Source organism: Nerophis ophidion, linkage group LG03 (genome assembly GCF_033978795.1).
Source record: "Nerophis ophidion isolate RoL-2023_Sa linkage group LG03, RoL_Noph_v1.0, whole genome shotgun sequence".
NCBI classification, from domain to species: domain Eukaryota; kingdom Metazoa; phylum Chordata; class Actinopteri; order Syngnathiformes; family Syngnathidae; genus Nerophis; species Nerophis ophidion.
The window spans coordinates 51471966-51499862 of NC_084613.1; the positions used below are offsets into that span (position 1 = coordinate 51471966).

General features: G+C 39.4%; 2 protein-coding genes across 4 annotated transcripts in view; both read right to left on the bottom strand.

The window, feature by feature from the left end:
- The window catches only part of scaf8 (SR-related CTD-associated factor 8), a 72813-nt gene extending 65567 nt beyond the window's left edge, over positions 1–7246 (bottom strand). Inside the window, exons 1-2 of one of the 3 annotated variants that reach the window (XM_061895548.1) lie at positions 7072–7246; positions 5575–5658 (exon numbers count right to left, since the gene is read on the bottom strand). In XM_061895548.1, coding sequence (XP_061751532.1) covers positions 5575–5658; positions 7072–7101 — 114 coding nt within the window. In that variant the 5' untranslated portion in view covers positions 7102–7246. Of the gene's footprint in view, positions 1–5574; positions 5659–7071 lie in introns of those variants that run through there. The other 2 variants (XM_061895549.1, XM_061895550.1) reach the window with 2 other exon arrangements.
- Positions 7247–7627: 381 nt separating this feature from the next.
- The window catches only part of LOC133549777 (connector enhancer of kinase suppressor of ras 3-like), a 123112-nt gene continuing 102842 nt past the window's right edge, over positions 7628–27897 (bottom strand). The window contains exons 16-25 of the mRNA XM_061895551.1: positions 27111–27164; positions 17865–17904; positions 17328–17497; positions 12566–12639; positions 12332–12403; positions 12156–12220; positions 10666–10769; positions 8617–8929; positions 8349–8539; positions 7628–8255 (exon numbers count right to left, since the gene is read on the bottom strand). Coding sequence (XP_061751535.1) covers positions 8055–8255; positions 8349–8539; positions 8617–8929; positions 10666–10769; positions 12156–12220; positions 12332–12403; positions 12566–12639; positions 17328–17497; positions 17865–17904; positions 27111–27164 — 1284 coding nt within the window. The 3' untranslated portion in view covers positions 7628–8054. The remainder of the gene's footprint in view (positions 8256–8348; positions 8540–8616; positions 8930–10665; positions 10770–12155; positions 12221–12331; positions 12404–12565; positions 12640–17327; positions 17498–17864; positions 17905–27110; positions 27165–27897) is intronic.

Below are 27897 nucleotides of genomic sequence, written 5' to 3' on the forward strand. Positions count from 1 at the left end.
TTTCACACGTTTTAGACGTTGGACTCAACCAGGGCCGCCCTTTGTCGCTGGTGCTGTTCATTATCGTTATGGACAGAGTTTCTCAGTGCAGTCGGGAAGTGGAGGGTTTTCAGTTTGGTGGCCAGAGGATCGCATCTTTGCTTTTGCAGATGATGTGGTCTGTTGGCTTCATCGGGCTGGGACCTTCAGCGTTCACTTGGGAGGTTTGCAGCCAAGTCTGAAGCTGCTGGGATGAGGATCAGCACCTCCTAATCTGAGGCCATGGTTCTCAGTCGGAAAAGGGTTGACTGCACCCCTTAGGTCGGCAGTGGAGTTTTGCCTCAAGTGGAAGAGTTCAAGAGTGTCTTGTTCACGAGTGAGGGAAGAATGCAACGCGAGATTGACAGACGGATTGGTGCAGCGTCTGCAGTGATGTAATCACAGCACCGGTCTGCTGTGGTGAAGAAGGAGCTGAGCCAGAAGGTGAAGCTCTCGATTTATCGTTCAGTCTATGTTACTACCCTCACCTATGGTCACAAGCTTTAGGGAAATGACCAAAAGGAAAAGGGTTGCAAATACAAGCGGCAGAAATGAGTTTCGTCAGCAAGATGTCTGGGATCACCTCAGAGATAGGGTGAGGAGCTTGGTAATCCTGGAGATACTCAGAGTAGAGCCGCCTCCTTCACATCAAGAGGAGCAAGCTGAGATGGCTCGGGCATCGACTACATATGCCGCCTGGACGCCTCCCTGGTGAGGCGTTCCGGGCATGTCCAGCTGGGAGGAGGCCTCGGGGCAGACCTAGGACACGTTGGAGGGACTATGTCTCACAGCTGGCCTGGGAACGCCTCGGTATCCCCCCTGTTGAACTAGGGGAGGTGGCCGGGGACAGGAAAGTCTGGGCATCGCCGCTTAGACTGTTGCCCCCGCAACCAAGATTGGGATAAGTGGCGGAAAATGGACGGATAGATTGATGGATGTATGAATACATTTTTTCCTGTTTTTTGAAAACATATTGCTAATAAACAAGGACTATTTTTTATTTAAGCACGACAAGATTACATTTGCATATGTTCCTAGCTTTCTTCACCCAACCATAAACTGAATGTAAAAAATAAACAGACAACCTTTATAGCTTTAATATCAGTGGCCATCCAGACTTGGAAAAAAACATTTGTCATGAAAAGCTGAACTGAAATTACAATAAATATTACAAATAATAAGAAAATTATGTTTTTTATAGTTTTACTGCTCTGAGTACACGACTACCAGTTACTGCATGTAATGGTCGGATTCCATTAAACATCTCATATTAATCACCTTCAGCAATTGGATCCACTTTACCCACATAACACACCTTTGGGGGGTTAAGTTGATTCTTGTAGAGTTGTGCAATTGTTAGTGGCATTTCAGCATCTTTTGACACAGACTTATCCCGGATTTTTGACTTAAACATTATCATTTCATTCACTTTCATCACAATGTTTGATGGCTCCACACCCGGGTCCTAAACACTTTATATGTTTCCATCCACCGGCTTCAAGCAAGCGTTAAATTGATCATTCTGGAACCACAAATTGCTGAATCGGAAGTGACCTATTTTATCCAATTAATTTGGATTTGCTGTGGGCTTTCGTAAAATGTTCTCCGCTGCTATGCGAAGCTGTTGTTTTAACAGCTTCAAGTAGCAGCGGAGAAAACTTTACAACTGCACGCGGACAGCAAACGAGATAGCGGTGTTCGGTAAATTCAGACCGGGCAGTACAGGTTGACTTTGTTTACGTTTTGCAGTTATCTTATACCGTCCACAAAAATCTAAACATTTGAAAGCAAAACTGTAGTTTATGAATGGTTAAATAAAGTTATGTTATAAGATTTGTAAGACGTTTCATAATTGTATTTAAGACCTTCTATACTCTTTTAGGAGAATTTTAAGACCTTAAATTAAAATTGTTAGATCTAAGACTTTTTAAGACTCTGCAGATACCTAAAAAATCTGCTGCAAAAATTTCAGTCTCAAAAGTTTTTTTCAACTGAACTCACAGGCCACCATTTGAATAGCCCATGGGATGAAAAAGACAGGACCAAAGATGGAATCTTGAGGATAACCTCAAGCATAACTAAAGAAGTTAAACAAATGACTTCTGACTAGTTAGAACAACACCTTAGTAACTAAAATCACATTACGAAAAACATTTGTAACTGCCAAAAAGGAGCGGACTTACTTAAGTGGTGCCTTGAGGATTGCCTCACTTATGTAAATCACAGGTTTGGACCCCAGTGTTCTGTTTGCTAACAAGGTTAAAATTTCATTGCAAACAATCTGCCAATCAGAACCAGAATCAGAATAATTTTTATTGCCGGGTTCACAAACTAGGAATTTTTCTTGGTGAAATCGTGCAACATAAAAGACATATAACCCAGAATAGAATAACATGAGCTGTAACTGAGCTATCAGATCTTGTTATTGTTTTTAAAGGGGTCCAAGTTCCAATTTTCAACAGGAGCACGTTAATGCATTTTTGGGGGGGAATTTTCTGCAAAGATGTTTGTCTCCCAAGTTTTGAACTGAACTCGGGGGGCCTGTATCGTGTCATTGCCGGGCTGCCAGTTGAATAGCACTGACAAACATACACATTGGCTGTGAAAATTGATCAACAAATAAACTTTTTATTTCAATAGATTTATATGGTAAAGATAGAAAAGTGTATTTTGTATTCAGTTATTTCACCTCTTTATTGACTTTTTTTGGTATGCTTTTTCATTTTACATTGACATTGTCATGTATGTGGATTCCCCCACCCCTAAAATACTGAGTTATCATTGGCTCATTAGAATACGTAATGCCACCACTACTATTGAAAATCAAATGTACTGTATTTTCGGACTATAAGTCGCAGTTTTTTTTCATAATTTGGCCGGGAGTGCGACATATACTCCAGAGCGACTTATGCGTGAAATTATTAACACATTACCGTAAAATATCAAATAATATTATTTATCTCATTCGCGGAAGAGACTAAGAAAATGTCAGCAATCGTCACACACACGTCAACCAATAAGAATTCGGCAGGGTAGGGTCATGGCAGAAGTGCATTGTGGGTCATGGAATGCTAACTGCCATATGCTATATGCAACTGTCGTAGCTATTAAAATGGATCATTTCATCGTTGGTGGTAACTTATAAAAAATGAGAAAAGCTGAACAAAAATGGCACCAAAAAGGAGATCATGTACTGCAGATTACACAATATCAAATATTATTTATCTCATTTCTGGAAGAGACATAGAAAATGTCAGCAATCGTCACACACACTTCAGCAGTCGTCACATATACGTCAACCAATAAGAATTTGGCGGGTGAGGGTCATGACAGAAGTGCATTGTGTGTCATGGAATGCTAACTGCTGTATGCTACTGCCGTAGCTATTAAAATGGATCATTTCATCGTTGGCGGTAACTTATAAAAACCGAGAAGAGCTGAACAAAAATGGCACCAAAAAGGAGATCATGTACTGCAGATTACACAATATCAAATATTATTTATCTCATTTCTGGAAGAGACGTGGAAAATGTCAGCAATCGTCACACACACGTCAGCAATCGTCACATATACGTCAACCAATAAGAATTCGGCGGGTGATGGTCATGACAGAGGTGCATTGTGGGTCATGGAATGCTAACTGCTATATGCTACTGCCGTAGCTATTAAAATAGATCATTTCATCGTTGGCCGTAACTTATAAAAACTGAGAAGGGCTGAACAAAAATGGCACCAAAAAAAGAGATCATGTACTGGAAATTACAAGCTGGACGTAGTAAAATATGCAGCAGAAAACGACAAGAGGAAGCGGCGCATACCTTTGGAGTTGGCAGAGTTGTTTAGAAGCGACATCGAGGATTTATCGATTAGGAGTGACAGATTGTTTGGTAAACGTTAGGGATGTCCCGATCCAATATTGATATCGGAAATCGGTCCGATATTAGCCAAAAAAGTGAATATCGGATTTTATCGGACTGAATCTAAATACTCCGATATAAGATGTCCATTTTGCGCTGCAGCACTTCTATAATAGGTGACTGGTTTGATCACACTCCAACACAGTAGGTGGCCGCGGAAGAAGAGCGTCTCTGATCCAGCATGCACAGCCCACGTGATCACAACGACGACAACGCGTGTGCTCAGCAAAGTGTAGTGATGTCGGCTGTGTGGAAGTATTTTAACTCACAGCATGCTGAAATGCTTATCTTCTTAAAAAAAAATCTCCACATTATGCTCGGACTGCAGAAAGTGGAGAAGGAGGAGGTGGAGTAGTAAGGGTAGTCAGCACTGACTGATTATTATTTGTTTTATGCTCTTGTTATTAGAGTGATATGTTTATTGTGTTTGCACTATTCTTCAGTGAAGACTAAGAGTAATTACTACATTGTTTTGGGCATAGTCAGTCAGTGAAACTGGAGCTGTGAACTCTTAATTTAGAGCAGTTGGACAGTGGACAATATTGTGTTGTTTTTGTGGTTTTTGTCCCTGCCCACAGTTGTTTCCAACATATGCTGACAGTAAAAAAATAACTGAAGTGAACTTGAATTGTTTACACTTTAAAACGTTTTTTGTTTTTTTATTGGATTTATTTAGGTTATTTTTCAGGGTCTTCTAATTTATTTTTAATTTATTCTTTTCAATTGTATAATTATGTTGGTATTAGTGGTTATTTTGCACTTTAAATATAACATTTTGTTTTTATTGGATTTGTTGAGGTAATACTCTTACGTTGAAGGTTAAAATTTATGTAACCAATTGGTTAATAATAAATGGGTCAGTTTTTCCTATACCTACTCTTGCTGACTATTGTTTTTTGTTTTAACACTACAACATCAGTAACAGTAACATCACTTTATCAAGCCTTTTCTAACATTCTACAAAACAAAATAAGGAATAAATATATGTATGATTCGTGCCTATATCGTATCGTATTGATATCGGTATCGGCAAATACTCAAGGCTACAATATCGGTATCGTATCGGAAGTGAAAAAGTTTTATCGGGACATCCCTAGTAAACGTATAGCATGTTCTATATGATATAGTTATTTGAATGACTCTTACCATAATATGTTACGTTAACATACCAGGCACGTTCTCCGTTTGTTATTTATGCGTCATATAACATACACTTATTCAGCCTGTTGTTCACTATTCTTTATTTATTTGAAATTGCCTTTCAAATATCTATTCTTGGTGTTGGATTTTATATCAAATACATTTCCCCCAAAAATGCGACTTATATTCCAGTGCAACGTATATATGTTTTTTCCTTCTTTATTATGCATTTTCGGCCGGTGCGACGTATACTCCGGAGCGATTTATAATCTGAAAAATTCGGTATATACACCTGTTTTCATATGAAATAAAAACAACTATATTTGACTAATTTGCTTTACTTTTTAGCAACTACAGTGGTTATTAATAGTTTTGAAGGATGCTCCAAATTAATAGAAATGATGACTCAATCCAGGATATAGCTAAAAGAATTAGATGCTGCTCCGTTGCAAACTTTATTCCAAATACCGCACCTAATGCCTCAATTGTGCATACTCACTTTTATAGCCTTGATGCCGGACTTGGTGATTTGGGTCATCTTGGCCTTGGAGATGGGCGGCTTGTACTCATTCAACGAGTACAGCTGCAAAACCAAAATAGGAGAGGGGGTCACTGGTCATCAAATTATAATGTCTAATATGACAACATGTCATAATATGTGTTCCTTCAAACTTTATGAACACTTTTATTTATTAATAAGTGGGGGCGGCATGGCGTAGTGGGTAGAGCAGCCGGCCAGAAACCTGAGGGTTGTGGGTTCGCTTCCCACCTATTTACATCCCCAAAATTGCTGCCGTTGTGTCCTTGGGCAGGACAATTCACCCTTTGCCCCCGGTGCCGCTCACACTGGTGAATGAATAATGAATGAATGATAGGCGCAAACTGGCAGCCACGCTTTCGTCAGTCTACCCCAGGGCAGCTGTGGCTAGTGATGTAGCTTACCACCACCAGGTGTGAATGAATGTTGAGTCCCACTTCTCTGTGAGCGCCTTGAGCGCGATATAAATCTAAGTTATTATTATTATTATTAATAAGCAACACGTTGGTTTACAAAGGCTTTATGTAATTGTATGTATTATATTCGCTGAATATACATTTAATGTGGGCTTCACGGTGGAAGTGGGGTTAGTGCGTCTGCCTCACAATACGAAGGTCCTGAGTAGTCGGGGTTCAATCCCGGGCTCGGGATCTTTCTGTGTGGAGTTTGCATGTCCTCCCCGTGAATGCGTGGGTTCCCTCCGGGTACTCCGGCTTCCTCCCACCTCCAAAGACATGCACCTGGGGATAAGTTGATTGGCAACACTAAATTTGCCCTAATGTGTGAATGTTGTCTATCTGTGTTGGCCCTGCGATGAGGAGGCGACTTGTCCAGGGTGTACGCCGCCTTCAGCCCGATTGTAGCTGAGATAGGCACCAGCGCACCCCACACTCCCCAAGGGAATAAGCGGTAGGAAATGGATGGATTGATACATGATTTAATGTCAAACTTTGGCCGGTTGAGACATCACGTATGAAGAGTTAATATTTATGGGGTGTGCTGGGTGACCGCTACTTTCGATTTGACCGAGCGACTAATGGCTGAGTGTTGTTCATTTGTGTTCATATTTGCTGAGAGCTGCCCATGTTATTTCTGTCACAATGTGCCAGTGCGGGAATCTGTAATGATGTAATTGATGCTGCAGCTAGCTGGGTAGCTCGCTTTCTTATCTCGCCAATGAGGCGGGTTAGCTAACTTGTAGCTTAATAACGCTAACAGCAGGCGGTGTGAAAACCTTGATTTGATACAAAGTGAATATGACGTAGCTATCACATTCATTTTCAGACACTCTTAGTGCGTCCTCGTATTACCACAAATATTGTTGCATTAGTGTAGTTACGCGGCCTTGTGAGTGACATTACTTTGTTAGCTTCGGCTAACTAGCTTTCACGTCGGCTGACAAATGGAAGATATCGGCTACTCGTCGTTTGGTTTATTTGCGAGAATTTTCCAACTGACCTCGTTGTTGAAGGATTTCACGGCCTCCATGGCGCTGTGCTCCGGCTCTCGGATGACTTATTTCAATAACAGGTAAGAGACGTGCATGCTCGACGTCTGGTGAGATGGAGGAGACATCCAACATGGCGCACAGGCTCAGAAGGAAACTGCAGATACTCACGCCCCCAAGCGGCGGTTCGGTGTAACTACAGGTCATAGCGTTTCCAGGTTTGTTTTATATTGCAATTTGAATCGTTCTTGATGTAGAAAATCATTTAATTGTGTCATGGTTTATTAACGTTCAAATACAATCACTAAAACTCGGATATTATAATACAAATTGATATATCACAAATATGCAGTATAATCAATTTCTATGAGGAAAAAAATTACAGCATCCTGTCTTGCATCAATAAATATTTTACGGGTGTTTAAAATCTTGAAAAATGTATTTTGGATGTTGGATTACGATTTAAATATTTGCCTGGTTGAATTTACAGGTGTTTACAATCCTAGCACAGTATACCGTAATGTACAGTCCCGGTACTATAATTAAAATACATTGAAGAAAATAGTCTTACATCATCCAAACAGTTTTATTAACCCAACAATTAAAATGGTTAAGAATTATGATACATATTTAATCTGTGGTTCTCCTGTAACAGGCATAACAAGGTGCATGGCACCCATATGAGTGAGAGCATTTAAAAACATGGTTGCTACTGATGCCATCTAAATAGAGATGACAAACAAGTGTTCTGATGTAGAAAATCAAATGAACCTGGTCATGAAAAATGCCCCCCAAAAAAAGCAATTGCTTGAAATGTTTGCAAATGATTACAAAGCAAATGTAATACAATACATTTCACATTTCAATGTGATCTGCCCAATGACTGCACATATTCCAAACAAAATATTTGCATGTAGGATCCATTTGCTGGTTAAAAAGAGCTTAAAGTCGACAGTAGTCTCACATGTGATAAGTCCAAAGTCCTGAGCAGTATTTATAAACTGGTCTCTGCCACAGGAACGGCAACGGCGGCCTCTGCATCTTGTGGAGCATCTGACTCCGCCTGCTGGTCACTTTGCACACAAATTTCGTACACCAAAGGCGCGTTGGCTTCCTTCCATTCTCTGAACCTGACTGAGGTAAGCTCCGGGTTGGACAGCACCTGATCTAGTGCCTGCAGATCTGCCTGTTTGGACTGGGATGGAACAGAAAAAAAGGGAATATAACCTTTTGAATAATACAAAATATAAATATAAAACAAAAAGGATAAAAGGATGACAAGATGTACCTTCAACGTGCTGTTCAGCGTCCTGATCAGATGCAGTTTATCATTGACTGTGTGGTTTTTGCAGCGCTTTATAAAGGAGGCCCTGAATTCCCGTTTAGTTGATGGTTTGCGGTCTCCTATAGGTGAGAGGCTTGCTTCCTTCAGATGGATGTAAAGTTTCTCCATCTCATCAGAGCTGGTACTTTGATCCCCTGCAGCAGAATGATGATAATACATCAGCAATAATACACAGAGGACTAACTAACACATTTTAAACCCAAAGACTCACCCATGTCTTCGGCACCTGCCGGTCCTTCCTCGTTAGACCCCGTGTCAGCAGACTCTGGAGGAGCTGAACTCTCCAAGCCTTCTGCCTCTAATGATGGAGGTTGATGCGAGTGCACCTGGACTGAGCACACCACTGCCACTTCGCTAGTGGCAGGAGGTGGAGACGCTTGAGCGACCAGGTCTAACCATGACTGACGCTGCTTGGAGAGCGACGAGGCGGAGGAGCTCTCCGACGTCATCGTACTGACGGGTGAAGAGTGCGAGCCATTTGCTTCACTGGGGACCGTGGAGGAGTATGATTGGGGAAGAGCACCCTATAGAACCAAGATAATCAAGGTTAAAAGTTATTCTAGGTGGTGCAGTCCAGCGAATGAAAAATGAGCCAATAATACATTTTCATCTGTAATCAACTAATGCAAAAAATGCTGAGAAAAACCCTCAACTTGAAGTATTTTTGTTCAAAAGTATTACATTATTATAAACATAAATATCAATTATTGTTTTTACAGGCTTGAACATATATTTTATATTTAAAACAACAAAACACCAGGTCCATATATTTTTTTTACTTTTAATTTTCAGGAAGGAACTCTCCTGAAGGAATAAACAAAGTACTATCTATCTATCTACTGTATATAAAGAGCTAGGTAAGAACTATTTTCTGAGCAATAAATATTGAATGTTGAGCTGGTTGCTTCAGATTGCCGTATTTCCTTGAATAGCTGCCGGGCTTGTATTATGCGCCTGCCTTGAATTACTGCCGGTAAAACTCGCTCCCCAAACTAATAAGCGCATGCTTACTTTTGCCGCCAAGTCAAATTCGTGACGTCACGAGTGACGCTTCCTCTAGCATCATTTTCAAAATGTCGGAGGAGTTATTTTTACTTTTAATGTGTGTAAACCAGGGATCTTGTTCCACAGCCATACAGATCACACTAATGGTTGTGATAGAAAACAACTTCAACACTCCTACTAATACGCGCCACACTCCGCGAACCCACATTAAACGATGACAAACACACTTCTAAAGAACATCGGCCCTGCAACACACCACAAACGCAACACAACATCTACCCAGAATGCAATGCCTCCATGACTCCTGGCTACACCAAACACCTGCTGGCACAACCCCCCCCCCCCCCCCCCCCCCCCCCTTCTCCGTGCGTTGGTTGAGGTGGGCGGGGTTGGGGTTGGTGTATAATATAGCCAAGAGTCACAGATGCACGGCATTATGGGTAATCCCTATGCTGCGTTTATAATGTGCCACAGAGCCAATGCTCTCCAGAAATGTGCTTGGTGTGGGTTCACAGAGTGTGGCGCATATTAGTAAGAGTTTTAAAGTTGTTTATATCACAAACATCAGTGTAAAAGGTATGGCTGTTGACCAAATATGCATTGCAATCTCGCAAAAGAAGCAGCGAAATGCATACTTCCGGCCGGCACGCAGACAGCAAGGTGTAGAGCAGTGGTCCCCAACCTCCGGGCCGCGGATGCAGAATAATTTTTTAATTATTTCTTTTTAATCACACTCAATTTTTTACTGCATGCCATTGGCAAGCGCAGGGGTGAGAAGAGGTTTTAAAATTATTAGCGCCTGCTTACTTTTACTGCATGCTTTGAATAAGCGCAAGAGTGAGAAGAGATTTTAAATTAATTAGCGCCCCGGCGGCTATTCAAGGAAATACGGTATGTAAACCAAACAAACAGAGCCATCAATCACAGCACTAGCATATCTGTTACCAAAAGTGCTTTAAGGGAACAGATTTAACAAATAAACAATTAAAAGTATTCAAACATCTTTCTCGGGACAGAATGAGACCTATTTTTCGCTGTGGCTACATACTATCTTTATGCCGCATGGCGGTACTGTTGCTGCTCCCAGTCAAGCACAAGAAGAGGGTAAGGTAACTCGCAGGCATATAGAGGCAGTAACGTTAGAGATTAAACATTCAATTAATGTCATTCAAAAAACATAATGCTCTCAATATGAGGTCATAATTTGACACACCTTATTCTAAGTAAGCATATTTGCTCCAAGTGTGGCACTGACCTGATGTGTCCTACCAGCGGGACCCGACACATCCATTGAGTATGGTGGTGGAGGTATCTCTGTGTTTTCAGCTTCTTCTTGGTCACTGGCTTCACTGTAACACTCTGAAAGTGAACATTCTTGTCATTGCAGGGAAAATATGTTCATTAAGTCGTACAGACCTTAAACTAGAATCATGCATGACCTCCAAACATGACATACAAGCAATTACTGCATGATGTCCCTGCTCTTACCTTACTAGAGCCAGTATTGAAGGAGATTTTAATTTTTCTTTGGTTTCTGTGGTTTAGCTGGTAATTGGGCTGCATGGTTATGGCCAAGATAATAATCACGGTTATTTGTATCAATATAAAATATATTTTTACTGCACTTTCCATTTTGTCCTTTTGTCTGAGCTTTGCGCGCATTGTGGTCAACTCTGTATCAAACCATCACTCTATATGGATCGCTAGCGTCACGTAGCGGGCAAGCGATGACGGTTGAGGAAAGAAAGGCAGAGGTGTTAGCACTTAATGTGTGGCTGCAACTTGCTGATTTGTTTGGATGTGCACATTGTACAACGCAGCTTTGGGTAAGCTTTGGTTCCTCGGCGCTGGAGCATTTCTGAGTTTCAGGGAACAAGCAGGTGGTTGCTTTGAAAACGGCGAGGCATGCAGGCGTATTCCATGTTTAAAATGCGGTCCTGTTGGCACCCTGTGAATATAACCTTGCATCAGGGTAATGTGATAATACTTTTATTTTTCTTAATATTTTTAGGCTCTACTGGCTATGAGCCAATATACTTACACCTTTTGTTCTTCACTCATTCACTCTCACATAAATCCAATGTCTTTCTTTCGCCCACTAGTGGTTGGCCGATGTTCACGCTCATTTAATCATAAAAGGTCAAAATCGTGATTGTGATTGACATTTAATTGATTGCGCAGCCTTAGCTGGTAGTACCAGCAGTTAACTCGCGACCGTTCAACTAATTAGCCGAGTAGCTATCATCACTAATCAATGATAAAAATGGTTAACTTTATTCCCCCTTTCATAATTGTCAAAATATGCCTAATTTTTTTTAAATACATCCATCCATCCATCCATCATTTTTCTACCGCTTATTCCCTTTGGGGTTGCGGGGGGCGCTGGTGCCTATCACAGCTACATACAATATTATAAAATCATTTTCCCATTTTTATTTGTACAATTTTTACTTTGTCAGTTAAAAAAGTATTTGCCAGAATAGACAAACAATTGTAAGCCTCCACGTCATTTCATTTGTTAAAGAGTGTTTAACTGTCTTACGTAATAATTGAAGAATGTTAAATACCTTTACAATTTGATTCTGAGCTGTTGGTTCCACTATTAGCCTGTCTTAAAGTCACCTCACTAAATTGATCTACTAACTCCGTATTTATAGGATTGTTTTGGAAATATTTACCTATTGAATTAGCAAAAAAGTTATATGTTAAAATAAATCAAAGGGAAAAATAATTTATGTAGCTTACCAGCTGCTGTGTTTGGTGCTGTCGGCTCATAATGAATGGAGGCAAGCCCTAGCTTATTCAACCATCTACAAAAAACAAAAACACACAAATACCACAGGGGGTGTTTACAAACATTTCATTGTATTTGATGTATCTTTTGGATTCTAGTATTATTGTGTGTTGTTGGTATTACTTACAAGTTCATTTCTTCCTGGCTCTCAGCAGCGAAATAAAACGTCATGACTTGCGGGTGGCAAGCTTTGAACGCACTAGACAAAAGAACATTGGAATGTAAAACTGAGCACATGGATGCTATTAAATGAGTATTGGTACATGTCAAATAATGAAAGTCTTTATCACTAAATTCATGTAAGTGTGTGACCAGGGATTGAAAATTAAAGGAGGCTGAGAGAAAACAATTTTGAACTTACTGTTTCTTCTTGCACTCTATGGCTCGGTCTATCATGAAGTTGGTGAGGTCAATGTAGCCCTCGGCTTTCTCTGCCTGCAACAAACATGTTGACGACATATAAACGCTTTAAGCCACTTCCTGACAAAGCCGCTTCTTGTCGGGTACTTTGCCTATTTCCTCTCAGTGTGAATGTGACATTTACAAACTCAAACATGCCAAGTCACACAGTAGTTCTGAGTCCAGTAGAGTCAACTGTGGCGCGCTATTCTCGACTCAGCTTTGTAGTTTTTACTTCTAAAGGCAGGCTGGTGTAGCAACAGCAGTGATGGCGTGAGTCATTGCTGAGACTATACTGAATGTGGTGAAGCTGCATATATGAGGCCAACCTGCATAATCAAGAGCTGCATGAAAGAAATGTACTTTGACATAGCATAACATGCAAACTTTTAATTTCTTGTTAGTACCAGTTTAGGTAACAGTCCCTTTTGTAAAGTACCGATTTGGTACTAGCATAGGTTAAAATGTAAACGATACCTAGAGATAAGTGAGCTGGATGTAGGGGCATACTTTACGCCTAGATTTTAGGCAAACATTTTCACCAAAAATATGCAATGTAATACGATTAAACACACGCTGGGGATTCAGTCTCTGAGCTTTTTTTTATTGTGTATAACTGCAAAATAAATCCCCATAAAGCCAAAACAAGTTGTAGCATACTGTAATAGTCCAATAAAAGTCAACACAAGCCTTACAGTCTGTGATTTCAGAGTATCACTGAACACACCTCACTGCTATGTTAAGTCTAAAAGCAAACAGTTAAAGGTAACATGACGCTACAAAGCTGTCCTTTGTAGTTTTGTCAAGAGCCTTGTCTTGCACTGACATCTTAAAGGCAGAGATTAAATTCGCGCACCATAAGAGAGCTACGAGCGTTGCTTACAGTCCACCACTTTAAAAGGTACCAAGTGCTCCGATTGCCTCGAAGATGAATTCCACCTTGTATTGCAGGGGTCAGGAACCTTTTTAGCTGAGAGAGCCATGAAAGCCAAATACTTTAAAATGTATTTCAGTAAGAGCCCTATAATATTTTTTAACACTGAATACAACTAAATGTGTGCATTTTTAAGTAAGACCAATATGTTTAAAGTATAATAAGTCTCTTAAATAACATTGTTATTGTGAAGCTAACCAATAATAAATAAAATCATTCTTACCATGGACGCGACTTCTTGAACAAGTGCGGTAGGAAACGGATGGATGGATTAAAATGCATGAGAATGTTTTGTATTTTGAACATTATTTTTAGCACTGTGATTACTAGTGGGATTAGTCACAATTATCGTGTTAAGCAATGTTAGCTGAGAATTATCTGAGAGCCAGATGTAGTCATCAAAAGAGCCACATCTGGCTCCCAAGTGATAAGTTGCCTACCCCTGTTGTATTGTATTGAAACAATATAGGGCGATATGGATGTGATTGCATCAGTTAACATATATATATATATATATATATATATATATATATATATATATATATAGAGAGAGAGAGAGAGAGAGAGAGAGAGAGAGAGAGAGAGAGAGAGAGAGAGAGAGAGAGAGAGAGAGAGAGAGAGAGAGAGAGAGAGAGAGAGAGACAGACAGACATACATTCATATATACACAAACACACGTAGGTGTAAATACACATTAAGTATGTATGTATGCATGTGTATATATATATACATATATATATTCACACATATACATACACAAATGTATGTATATATGTGTGTACATTTAAATATACACACACGTAAATATATATATATATATATAAATACACACATATATGTACATATATATATATACACGTACAGAAATATGTATATACAGTGGGGCAAAAAAGTATTTAGTCAGCCACCGATTGTGCAAGTTCTCCCACTTAAAATGATGACAGAGGTCTGTAATTTTCATCATAGGTACACTTCAACTGTGAAAGACAGAATGTGAAAGAAATATTCCAGGAATTTACATTATAGGAATTTTAAAGTATTAATTTGTAAATTATGGTGGAAAATAAGTATTTGGTCAATAACAAAAATTCAACTCAATACTTTGTAATATAACCTTTGTTGGCAATGACAGAGGTCAAACGATTACTATAGGTCTTTACCAGGTTTGCACACACAGTAGCTGGTATTCTGGCCCATTCCTCTATGCAGATCTTCTCGAGAGCAGTGAGGTTTTGGGGCTGTCGCCGAGCAACACAGACTTTCAACTCCCTCCACAGATTTTCTATGGGGTTGTGGTCTGGAGACTGGCTAGGCCACTCCAGGACTTTCAAATGCTTCTTACGGAGCCACTCCTTCGTTGCCCGGGCGGTGTGTTTGGGATCATTGTCATGCTGGAAGACCCAGCCAGATTTCATCTTCAAAGCGCTCACTGATGGAAAGAGGTTTTGGCTCAAAATCTCACGATACATGGCCCCATTCATTCTTTCCTTAACATGGATCAGTCGTCCTGTCCCCTTAGCAGAAGAACAGCCCCAAAGCATGATGTTTCCACCCCCATGCCTTCACAGTATGCATGGTGTTTTTGGGATGCAACTTAGTATTCTTCTTCCTCCAAACACGACGAGTTGAGTTTATACCAAAAAGTTCTATTTTGGTTTCATCTGACACATGACATTCTCCCAATCCTCTGCTGTATCATCCATGTGCTCTCTGGCAAACTTCAGACGGGCCTGGACATGCACTGGCTTAAGCAGGGGGACACATCTGGCACTGCAGGATTTGATTCCCTGTCGGTGTAGTGTGTTACTGATGGTAACCTTTGTTACTTTGGTCCCAGCTCTCTGCAGGTCACTCACCAGGTCCCCCGTGTGGTTTTGGGGATTTTTGCTCACCGTTCTCATGATCATGTTGATCCCACAAGATGAGATCTTGCGTGGAGCCCAGATCGAGGGAGATTATCAGTAGTCTTGAATGTCTTCCATTTTCTTATAATTGCTCCCACAGTTGATTTTTTCACACCAAGCTGCTTGCCTATTGTAGATTCACTCTTCCCAGTCTGGTGCAGGTCTACAATTCTTTTCCTGCTGTCCTTCGACAGCTCTTTGGTCTTGGCCATAGTGGAACTTGGAGTCTGACTGTTTGAGGCTGTGGATAGGTGTCTTTTATACAGATAACGAGTTCAAACAGGTTCCATTAATACAGGTAACGAGTGGAGGACAGAAGAGCTTCTTAAAGAAGAAGTTACAGGTCTGTGAGAGCCAGAGATCTTCCTTGTTTGAAGTGACCAAACACTTATTTTCCTCCATAATTTACAAATAAATTCTTACAATGTGAATTCCTGGATTTTTTTTTTTCACATTCTGTCTCTCACAGTTGAAGTGTACCTATGATGAGCATTACAGACCTCTGTCATCATGTTAACTGGGAGAACTTGCACAATCGGTGGCTGACTAAATACTTTTTTGCCCCACTGTATGTGTATATATATATATATATATATATATATATATATATATATATATATATATATATATGGCGGTATAGCTCAGTTGGTAGAGTGGCCGTGCCAGTAATCTGAGGGTTGCAGGTTCGATTCCCACTTCCGCCATCCTAGTCACTGCCGTTGTGTCCTTGGGCAGGACACCTTACCCACCTGCTCCCAGTGCCACCCACACTGGTTTAAATGTAACTTAGATATTGGGTTTCACTATGTAAAGCGCTTTGAGTCACTAGAGAAAGGCGCTATATAAATATAATTCACTTCACTATATATATATATATATATATATATATATTATATGTATTATATTATATATATATATATATATATATATATGAGACACTAGTGATTTAGGGCTATATAAGTAAACATTGATTGATTGATTGATATTTTTTTTGTATCTGTTACATCCATAAAGTGCTATCTTGCATAATTTTAACGTTTATTTTATTCAAGTTATTTTTTTCTACCATACTACATTGTTTATAATGCCTGTGTTGCTTTTATATGCACATTCAATTTCTACTTGAGGTCCATGAAACACAGTGTTGTAATCTACAATAATGTTTCTTCTACAAAGGAAATCATTTTGAATGTGTTGGTTGTGTTTTTAAATACAGCTTGTATATGTACTTTTTAAAAATTTTGAGTACATTTAAAAATACCGCGATTATAATGATAACAGTGATCATTTTGATCACAATAACCGTGAAAAGAAAAGTTTATACCGTAACATTCCTATATAATCTTTCTAAAGGCGTAAGTGTAGAAGTGTGAGTAAAATTAATTTAAACAGCGAGGCATGTCATACTAACGGTAATGGTAAGGGTTTAGTTAATTTGGAACATGTATACATATTACATTAAAGGGGCACTGCACTGTTTTTGGGAATTTTGTCTATCGTTCACAATCATTACAAAAGACATGACGACAGATGGATTTAAAAAAAAAAAAAAAGCATTCTAAATATTAAATAAGCGTTGAAAAAAGTCTGCATACAGCGCAGACAATGGGAGCTCCACTATTTTGCCCATAAAATCCAATAAATAACCATTCAAAAACCGCCAACAATTCTCCATTTACATTTTGTGACTTCAATATTAAACAAGTATTATTGATATTGTTATTATAAGCACTAAAGCAGACAAACTATTTATAGCGACGCCGTGATCACTACTGTCTGTTCCTATGTTTACATCATCGAGTGGTCTGCTGCTTCCTCGCTTCCTGTAAGTTAATTGTAGATCGTCACAAGTAAAAAAACAAGTCAGAAAACAAAGAAATGCTCACCACGGGATTTGTGTACCAATACAGTGCTGTCTTCTTCAGAACAAACCAGAACTTCTTCCATTTGATTCCCAGAAAGCCCATGCTCTTCTTCTTCCTGTACAGCCAGCCTTGGTGGTCTGGCTGCCCGAGCTCTTTGACTGACACACGCCGCCTGCTCATCGCAGCATTGCCTGTGCAAGACAAAAGCCACAGCGAGACACACGCAAACAGTTAATTAATGTGTGGAAGATCAAATATTTCCATTCGCCTAAAACCGGCCACAACAAGTGCCAGCATGATAACAAAAAATAAAAGATAAACAATGCATATATATTTGTTATGCTATTTTTAGCCATTTTTTTCCAGATATGAGTCACAAAAGGGCAATGAAAAACCAATTTGTTTCCATTAGCTACTGGGCACAAGTTAAGCAGAACTGAAAGTAAGAGCTATGGACACTAATAGTCCTGCCAACTTGACGCACGCCCACAGAAGCTCCAAATTACAGTAAAGGGGCCTAACAGACAATCCGATATGGACTGGAGGATGACAACTTACCCCCACGGCTCTTCTTCTTTGACTTGTGTCGCAGGGAGACCTTAAGGAGCAGAGAAAAGAGGCGAGAATAAGGGAGGGTGATATGATTGACCAAACAGCTCAAAAAAAAAGAGACAAGTGTGAAACATCCTGTTTCAAACTCAAAGCGTCACACGCACACACGCTCGCTCGCTCTCTCATGTAGCTGTTATCTCTACATTCACACACACGCACATACATTCACACACATGCACACCCAATATACCACCTCAACTTTCTTATTAAGCTATGGCTCCTGCTAAAAAAAAATCTGACCATATAAATAAATTATGAATGACATCTTAAAAATACAAACCCCGTTTTCATGAGTTGGGAAATTGTGTTAGATGTAAATATAAATGGAATACAATGATTTGCAAATCATTTTCAACCCATATTCAGTTGAATATGCTACAAAGACAACATATTTGATGTTCAAATGGATAAACATTTTTTTGTTGTTGCAAATAATCATTAACTTTAGAATTTGATGCCAGCAACACGTGACAAAGAAGTTGGGAAAGGTGGCAATAAATACTGATAAAGTTGAGGAGTGCTCATCAAACACTCATATGGAACATCCCACAGGTGTGCAGGCTAATTGGGAACAGGTGGGTGCCATGATTGGGTATAAAAGCAGCTTCCATGAAATGCAAAGTAATTCACAAACAAGGATGGGGTGAGGGTCACCACTTTGTAAGCAAATTGTCGGAACAGTTTTAGAACAACATTTCTCAACAAGTTATTGCAAGGAATTTAGGGATTTTACCATCTATGTTCCATAAAATCATCAAAAAGTTCAGAGAATCTGAGAAATCACTGCACGTAAACGATAAGGACCTTTGATCCCTCAGGCGTTACTCCATCAAAAAACGACATCAGTGTGTAAAGGATATCATCACATGGGCTCAGGAACACTTCATAAAACCACTGTCAGTAACTACAGTTGGTTGCTACATCTGTAAGTGCAAGTTAAAACTCTACTATGCAAAGCCAAACCCATTTATCAACAAAATTCTGAAACGCCGCCGGCTTGGCTGGCTGGGCCCGAACTCACCTACGATGGACTGATGCAAAGTGGAAAGGTGTTCTGTGGTCTGACGAGTCCACATTTCAAATTATATTTGGAAACAGAGGACATGGTGTCCTCCAGAACAAGGAGGAAAATAACCCTTCGGATTGTTATAGGCGCAAAATTCAAAAGCCAGCATCTGTGATGGTATGGGGGTGTATAAGTGGCCAAGGCATGGGTAACTTACACATTTGTGAAGGCAGCATTAATGCTGAAAGGTCCATACAGGTTTTGGAGCCACATATGTTGTCATACAAGCAACGTTATCATGGACGCTCCTGCTTATTTCAGCAAGACAAGTGTTACAACAGCGTGGCTTTGTAAAAAAAGGAGTGTGGGTACTTTCCTGGCCCGCCTGCAGTCCAAACCTGTCTCCCATCGAAAATGTGTGGCGCATTATGAAGCGTAAAATACGACAGCGGAGACCCCGGATTGTTGAACGACTGAAGCTCTACATAAAACAAGAATGGGAAATAATTCCACTTTCAAAGTTTCAACAATTAGTTTCTTCAGTTTCCAAACGTTTATTGAGTGTTGTTAAAAGAAAAGGTGATGTAACACAGTGGTGAACATGTCCTTTCCCAACTACTTTGGCACGTGTTGCAGCCATGAAATTCCTAGTTAATTATTATTTGCAAAAAAAAACAAAGTTTATGAGTTTGAACATCAAATATCTTGTCTTTGTAGTGCATTCAATTGAATATGGGTTGAAAAGGATTTGCAAATTATTGTATTCCGTTTATATTTACATCTAACACAATTTCCCAACTTATATGGAAACAGGGTTTGTATACAAGAGAGACAGGAGGAGAAGCAGATGAAGAGACAGGGCTGCGGAGCTAGCACTGAGCGCCGGAACGGACAAGCTTCACAGTGTCTTGGCTGAATGAGCAGGTATCGGACACCTCAGTCTTTTTGGACATATCCTCGCTCATTGATGCGGACTGGACACTGGCCGAGAGTTGCTTGGCGCCCAGAGTGGAGTCGGCTCTCTTGGTTGCTTTGTTGGGTCTGCTCCTGTCTTTGGCCATACTCTCTCCACCCCAGCAGACGATGGCGTGGAACACCGCAGAAGCCACCACAGTGTATGTTTCTTTTACTTTTTATTCATAGCTGTATGTAGAAGTGTCTGGTTGCATCAGTTCTGCTCCTTTAAAGTCTTTCTTGTCCTTTGTTTTCTTTGAGGTGTGATGTTTCCCTCTTACACAGATGTAAGAGGGATGTGTACTATGGCTATGAGTTGTTTTTTTCCCCTTGACCTCAGTCTGGACTCCCTCTCCAGAGGGCCAGGCTTAGACCAATTTTTTAATTTAATTGAATTTAAATATTTTATTTTTCTCTCCCATTCCCCCACCCCCCTTGTTTACTTGTATCTCAGTTTTTTTGTAAGGAGCGCCAGAAGTCGCCAGACCTGTCAGCGATCCTGTTCTGTCTCCCGGTAATGTTTGTCTGATCTTGAATGGGATTGTGCTGAAAATGTTAATTTTCCTGAACAAACTCTCCTGAAGGAATAAATAAAGTACTATCTATCTATCTATCTAATACACACTGGACTCATACCCCAAAAGGACTGAGGACACTACTGAACTGATTGGTAGGTAATAGCCTTTTTTAAACACCTAAACCTTCTCTTTTATTCAGCCATTTCCACCACTTGCCCTTATTGGTTTTAATCTGACAGACTCATGTCCAGACACCTGGACATTTGTAGATACATACTGTATATTTAAATGTGATTGCATATCGAATATACAGATTGCGACATCGTACTTAATGTGCAAGCTGGAACATCAAATAACAATTGAACATTTTAAGATGAATGCAGAACAAATACATACCAAAGCTAAAAACAATAACTACAAAATTATAACAACAAAGTTTAGTCATTTGAGTTTAACGCAGCATGTAGGTATATCCATACTTGCAAAACCCTCCCGGATATCCCGGGAGACTCCCGAAATTCAGCGCCTCTCCCGAAAATCTCCCGAAATTCAGGCGGAGCTGGAGGCCACGCCCCTTCCAGCTCCATGCGGATCTGAGTGACATGTCGACAGCCTATTTTCACGTCCGCTTTCCCACAATATAAACAGCGTGTCTGCCCAATGAAGTTATAACTGTAGAATGATCGAGGGCGAGTTCTTGGTTTCTTATGTGGGTTTATTGTTTGGCAGTTTCATTAACGTCCTCCCAGCACGGTAACAACACACAACAACAGCAGTCACATTTTCGTCTACCGTAAAACAGTATGATATGGGGGTGTATTAGTGCCCAAGGCATGGGTAATTTACACATCTGTGAAGGCACCATTAATGCTGAAAGGTCCAGACAAGTTTTGGAGCAACATATGTTGCCATCCAAGCAACCTCTTTTTCATGGGCCGCCCTGCTTATTTCAGCAAGACAATGCCAAGCCACGTGTTACAAGAGCGTGGCTTCATAGTAAAAGAGTGCGGGTACTAGACTGGCCTGCCTGTAGTTCAGACTGATTAAATGATTGATTGAAACTTTTATCAGTAGATTGTACAGTACATATTCCGTATAATTGACCACTAAATGGTAACACCCGAATAAGTTTTTCAACTTGTTAAAGTCGGAGTCCACGTTAATCAATTCAGACCTGTCCCCCATTAAAAATGTGTGGGACAGTATGAAGCGTAAAATACGACAACGGGGACCCCGGACTGTTGGAATACTTAAGCTGTACATCAAGCAAGAATGGGAAAGAATTCCACCTGAAAATTTTCGAAATTTGGTCTCCTCAGTTCCTAAACGTTTACTGAGTGTTTTTAAAAGGAAAGGCCATGTAACACAGTGGTAAAAATGCCCTTGTGCCAACTTTTTTGCAATGTGTTTAAATTACATTTCTCATTTCGAACATTTAATATCTTGTCTTTGCAATCTATTCCGTTTGATATAAGTTGAAAAGGATTTGCAAATCATGTTTTTATTTACGATTTACACAATGTGCCAACTTCACTGGTTTTGGGTTTTGTAAAATTGCACCACTTTTTTTTTTAATCTCTCAAGGTGCATGGGAGGCACGATGCATTAACTCCGCTCAATAAGCAAAAGTGCATACTTCAAGAAGTTTCTTTTCATACAATATATTTTTTTAATTATATGCTATGTGGGGAAAAAAGGAACAGAAATAAATAGTCAAGGACATCAATTGTATTTTTTAAAATCAGCCCCTTAAGTTTTTTTAACTGCTCTAAAATGATGTTGCTGAATAAACGATGTGTAAAAGGTGTGTCTATGCAGCGCACGGACTGATCCTGCAGTCATGTGAAACTCAGTTTGCACAGCTACTAAATAAAGCGCTAAATAGTGCTCGTAAAACGGTGATGAGTGTCGATAGATCATATTGTCCTTGATAAATAATTATATTTGCATTTTCTCCCAGTATTGTGGTTCGTTTAAATGATTAGCATATATTTTGCATATTAATAAAGACAGAAGCGCAAAATAGATTGGGCGCCTTATTCTGCTCACTTAAGAGACACAATCCACTTTGTACACATTTAGTACATTAGCTTTGTGTGCTGTCCAGTTTGCACATGTTTTAGTACACACAAACCTTTAGTAACTCCTGTGTGTCAAACTCCAACGTGGAGAAGAGGATTGCTCTTTGTCAGGCTTCGACCTCCACACCTGTTCAACTTGGGTGTCCTACCTCAAAACTAAGCTCCTGCAAGTAGCTCTTTTCCAACAAACAGCTAATTTCGAAAGTACACCAAGCAGCAAATACACACAGTTTTAACCTGCAGTTGTGTCGATGTCATGATCGATGGCCGGCCTGCTGATAGCATCAAAAATAAAATGTGTCCTCTTCAGTTTCACCCAGGTGCTCACATATTACGATGTAGATAGAACATGTTAAATCCACACTTTTGTTTTGGCGCTGCCACCGCTGATGTCAACTTCGACTTTCTCATGTCAGACGGAAAAGCATTTTATTGTCCCACCTTCATGGCCAACTCCCAGCATCCCATCTATTTTCTACCACTTATTCCCTTAGGGGTGACGGGGGGTGCTGGTGTCTATCTCAGCTACAATCGGGCGGAAGGCGGGGTAAACCCTGGACAAGTCGCCACATCATCGCAGGGCCAACACGGATATTGTACGCATTTAAAGAAATGCGATATATTCCGAAACTTGTCCCACCCATTTACAAGACAAAATTAAATATGACTGGATTTTGTTTCTGACAACTTTTAGTCTTGTTTTTATTCGTTGAAGTAGGTTTAGTGAGGGCTGAGGGGAGGTGTGTGTGTGTGTGTGTGTGTGTGCAGACTCGCAGAGAATGAACACAAATGGACAGAGAAGAGGGAAGTGTTGTAGCGTGTCCCTTTTTCAGCAAATTTCTCCGCTAATGCGGAACATTTTGTCAACTTATCATACATTTTGTGGGTACAGTATATTCCTCTCTTATAGCAGCTAGAAGACTTAAGGCGCTCCTCTCTCGCACACACTCACTGACGTCACTCAGCCAACACATTGATATTCTCACAAACAGCGCACACAGCTGCTTAGCTTGTTGCTAAATATTAGCAGAGTTCAGACTACCCATGTAACTTTGACTAGCGCAAGTAAAATGACTGAATTTGGTTACAAATTGCTACAATTTGTGTTTTATCTTTAACAATGTGTGTTTGATCTGCTACATGGCTTATCTCGGTACATTTATCCATAGTTTTGTTTTTACTACTTACTAATAATTGTATTTGTCTTAAAGCACAAACCAGGATTGGCAACCATAAATCATGAACAATATAATATAATATAATGTTAATGAAGCTTTTTTATTATATTCTAATCTAATTATTGATTATGGTAGACTATATGTAATATGGAAAATGTTTAATTGTTCTTTGAGTGCAACAAGAAAAGCCCAATGTGTTTTTAATGCCTTTTAATTTAATTTATATTTTAACCTTGTAAAAATTGTTCTTTGAGTGCTATAGTAAACATATGTTTATTATATTGTAAGAATTTCTTTTAAAATAAAGCCAAATTTTACACTTTTTTGTAGTTCCCTTTATTTGGAAAATAATCGATATACATATTGGTACCGCTACCAAATTAATGGTATCAGGACAACCCTAGTGTGTATTAAAACATGTACAAACCTGAAAGAATACAAAAAATATCTACTAACCATGTGCAAAGTGGATTGTGTCAGGTAAGTGAGCAGAATAAGCCATGCAATCCATTTTTGCATATCTGTCTTCATTATTATGCTAAATATATGCTGATCATCAAAACACCCTCAATACCGGGAGAAGATGCAAATATACTTATTTAACATTAGCAATGTGATCTAACAACACTCAATGTTTTGCTAGCCCTATATTGCGTTTTATTTTGCACCTGTCAGAAAAGCAATGACTGACCACCCTCAATCTGAATGTCTGTCCTTGGAGCACTATGGAGCACAAGGGAAATCCTCTCTGGTGGACATCCCTTTGTGCTGGAGTTGCCGAGAAATGGCTGCCAAGGTGAGTGTCAATTTAGTTGGACAATTTCAAATATTTCCTTCAGCAATCTGGCCCTCTCGATGTAGACCTGTTGGGTCACACCCTGTGTGGTGATGGCTTTTACCAGTTTAAGAAATTGGTAGCTGTGTTACATTTTCAAGAGAAATGCTGTCACATAAGTAGCTCTGTCGTAGGGCTTCAAATGCACAAGTGTTTAGCAAAGATAATTTTGGGTTTCAGAGGCTGCTGATGGTTTGTTTTCATTTGTATCAATTGCAGTTTTACCCTTTTCCTTGTTTTCCACTGTATTTTCACCTGTTAGGCGCGTGTTTCCTTACACGCCCAACACACGTAAGCCTCCATTTGCATATGCTATTCTACAATGGATGCAGGGTGAATGGCATCATCATTAAGTTTTTTTTTTGCAGAACAAATCTGCATGTTTCTTGCGATGAAAGAAAGATGGCAGGCATAAAACGATCCACCTTTTGGTAAGTTTTCATGTTGTTTTTATTTGTTTATTGTATTTTTGACAGATACAGTCCAGAAATACAATTTAACATGTCAAATTTTCTTTTTTTTTAAGTTTTCATGTTTGAAAAGGCCTTGTTTTATATTTTTGAAATCTGCTTCAACTGCGGCTGAACTTGCAAAGATGCAGGTGCTGTGGATTAGTATGATTATTATTCCTTCCCAGAGAGATAAGTAACTTGCAAGTCGTATTATATGGGAATGAATGCAACTGAGATAGGCTCCATCACCCCCCACGATCCCGAAAAGAGAAAAGCAGTAGAATATGGATGGATAATCTCAGGGAGGAAGTAGATGTTAACGCAATCCCCATCTGCCATGGCAAGTGACCTGCTCTCCTCACATATTTCAGTTACCCACTGTCGGACGTCAGTCTGGATTTGAACACATGCATCCACTCATTTTGTGGTACTCACCCTAGACATCTGGAATGGAAACACCCCTGTGCAATATTTGGTTTTAAGTATTTCTTTCACCTTACTCATGATAATGGGGCTCAGAACTCTCATTAGTGTTAGCACGTAATAGGTATTACTCATGCTCCACATATTGTGATTTGAGAAACTGTCCTAATGAAGAAATCTTAAATCCAATGTTTTTTTTCTTCAAGCAGTCACAGTTGCAGATCAAACGTGGAAAAACTAATAGTTTTACATCTTGTATTTAAAGTAAAATTTAAAAGTAAGTCTAAAAAAAAGTATAAGTATAACAGTAAGGAGTTGCATTCTACCCTGCACACGCAAGTCTCCATACAAAAAAAAAACTTTGAACAGCCAGTGTGCATAGAGTCATTTGTATTTTTTAACACCATTAGGCTGATAATTCCAGGCTCCCTGTTACATGTTAAATAGACATGACTGTCCTTACAGTAGTAGGCTTTTCTGTCAATAGCTGGTGACTGATGGATAAACTTGGTTATTTTAAACACAAATGTATTGGGACTTAACTGCCTGCCAAATGTGTTCATTAATAAGACAAGTACAGGTGCCAAGCTTCAAAATTGTACAGTATGTTACCTTTTTTTTGTTCAATACCGTTTGTCTTTGTATTTAACCTTTTCCAGAATGAATTTGGTACATTTTTCCAAAGGAACATCTAGCTGAAATGCCTGATGATTTAGTCCATCAGAAAGAAGCTAAAGAATCTGTCATCAATAGTTGCAGGATGACTTGTATGGTGATTAAAGCCTATTGTTGTGTCTGTATAGTTCAACAAAAGGTGTACAGGGCCTTTGCAGGAATGCTGTTTCCCAGCTGGTAAATCAGCACCGTCCATACTTTGGCATTTGAAGATGTCCCTTTCGTAAATTTATTATATAAAATATCAAAATCGGAAAATAATACAATCAATACTTTGAACGGCACCAATAAATGAGACTTTTGGTTTTATTTTGAAGAATAGGCTGGCTGAACATTGATTGACCTATAAAATAATTTTTAATAACGAAAACGATAACAGCACAAACAACCCCTTCCATGACACAAACCTAGCACGAATGAATGAGACTATTATACAGGGTTTTGAGAGAGGTGGGGGGGCCACTTCATGCAGCTCTAATGAGCAGCACAGTTACAGTAGGAATAAATATTTCTGAAAGACATCACCATTATTATTTTTGTTAGTTAGCACATGTATAAGTATCACAAGTTCAATTCAAATTATTTAAGAATACACTAAGGAATAATTTAATTAGAGCTACTGGATAGATGGATTCTTCTTAATCCAATTTGCAAGTAATCTTTAAGCTAGTCAATGATGATAAATCAACTATCAAAATACCCATTAGTTGCACACCTAATGGAAATGCCTTGCCCAACAGTATTTTAGCTTCCTGTTTTAGGAATTGTCTCTCCGAGTAAGCCATATTATCATATTTTAGTTATTACCAAATATTAGGGTCAACAAGCAAATCAGTTACGTTACGATATGAACGAGATAGCACGTTTTGCAAATGTGTCTCTTCTGACCAAAAATGTATGTAACATCATTTTGGTTGCATAGAAAACATTCAAAAATCCAGCTAGCTGTGTCAATAATTGGAGATGTTGATGCACACATCTTTTTAGCTCTTGAATTGTCACATACATAAATATTGCTCTGAGCTAACAAAACAGAGGGGTCCAGACTTTTAAGATATGAACAAACTTACAGGGTTGTAGTCATCAGCAGCCATGGAGGGTGACACAGATATGGGGAAGGCAGCCTGATGAAGGAGCAGACAAAAAATGATAGTTAACAATCTTACAACTGGTAAACATGCATATAATTATTGAACCCCAATAAAATATGGTTCAGTCACATAGAAGGTTTTCTCCAAACTTCAATAGACTACAAAAAAAACCCTTTTGCTGAGTAAGCAGAATATGACAGAGCCATTCTTAAAATGCTGAGTCTGGTTCTGTTTTACTTTTATGCGGTTGATGACACTTGTCTTTTTTTTTTAAAGTCCTTTGGGTGAAAGTAAATTCGTATCAAATAGTAGATGATGACTTCAAGCAAAAGAGAGCAAATACAAGTATGTAGCTCTAAATTTGAACAGCCGATAATGTTCCGCACCAATACCGTAGTTTTGATGGAAATAAAGGAAAACAATAAGAGAAAAATCCAGCGTGCAGCAAAGAAACTCCCAACCCAAGTAATATAATATATCCCTTTGTTGAGAAATGTAAAATTGAAATCTAGTTGAAGGAAACCAACACTGTTTAAAAACTGCATTGACTCACAGCTTTAAAGTTGCACTGTCAGCAGTTGGTGACACAGAGCCCCTCCCCACATCTTAAATACGCTGCCTTGTTCCAACTGCACGCCTCCAAAATGGCTATTAGTTTGCAACGCCAAACGCCAACAGCAATACCAAAGTTTCGCACTTTATACTTCTCATTTTATTGACCTCAGTCATGCGGGACATAAACCATTATTGAGAAATCCAAGCAGTC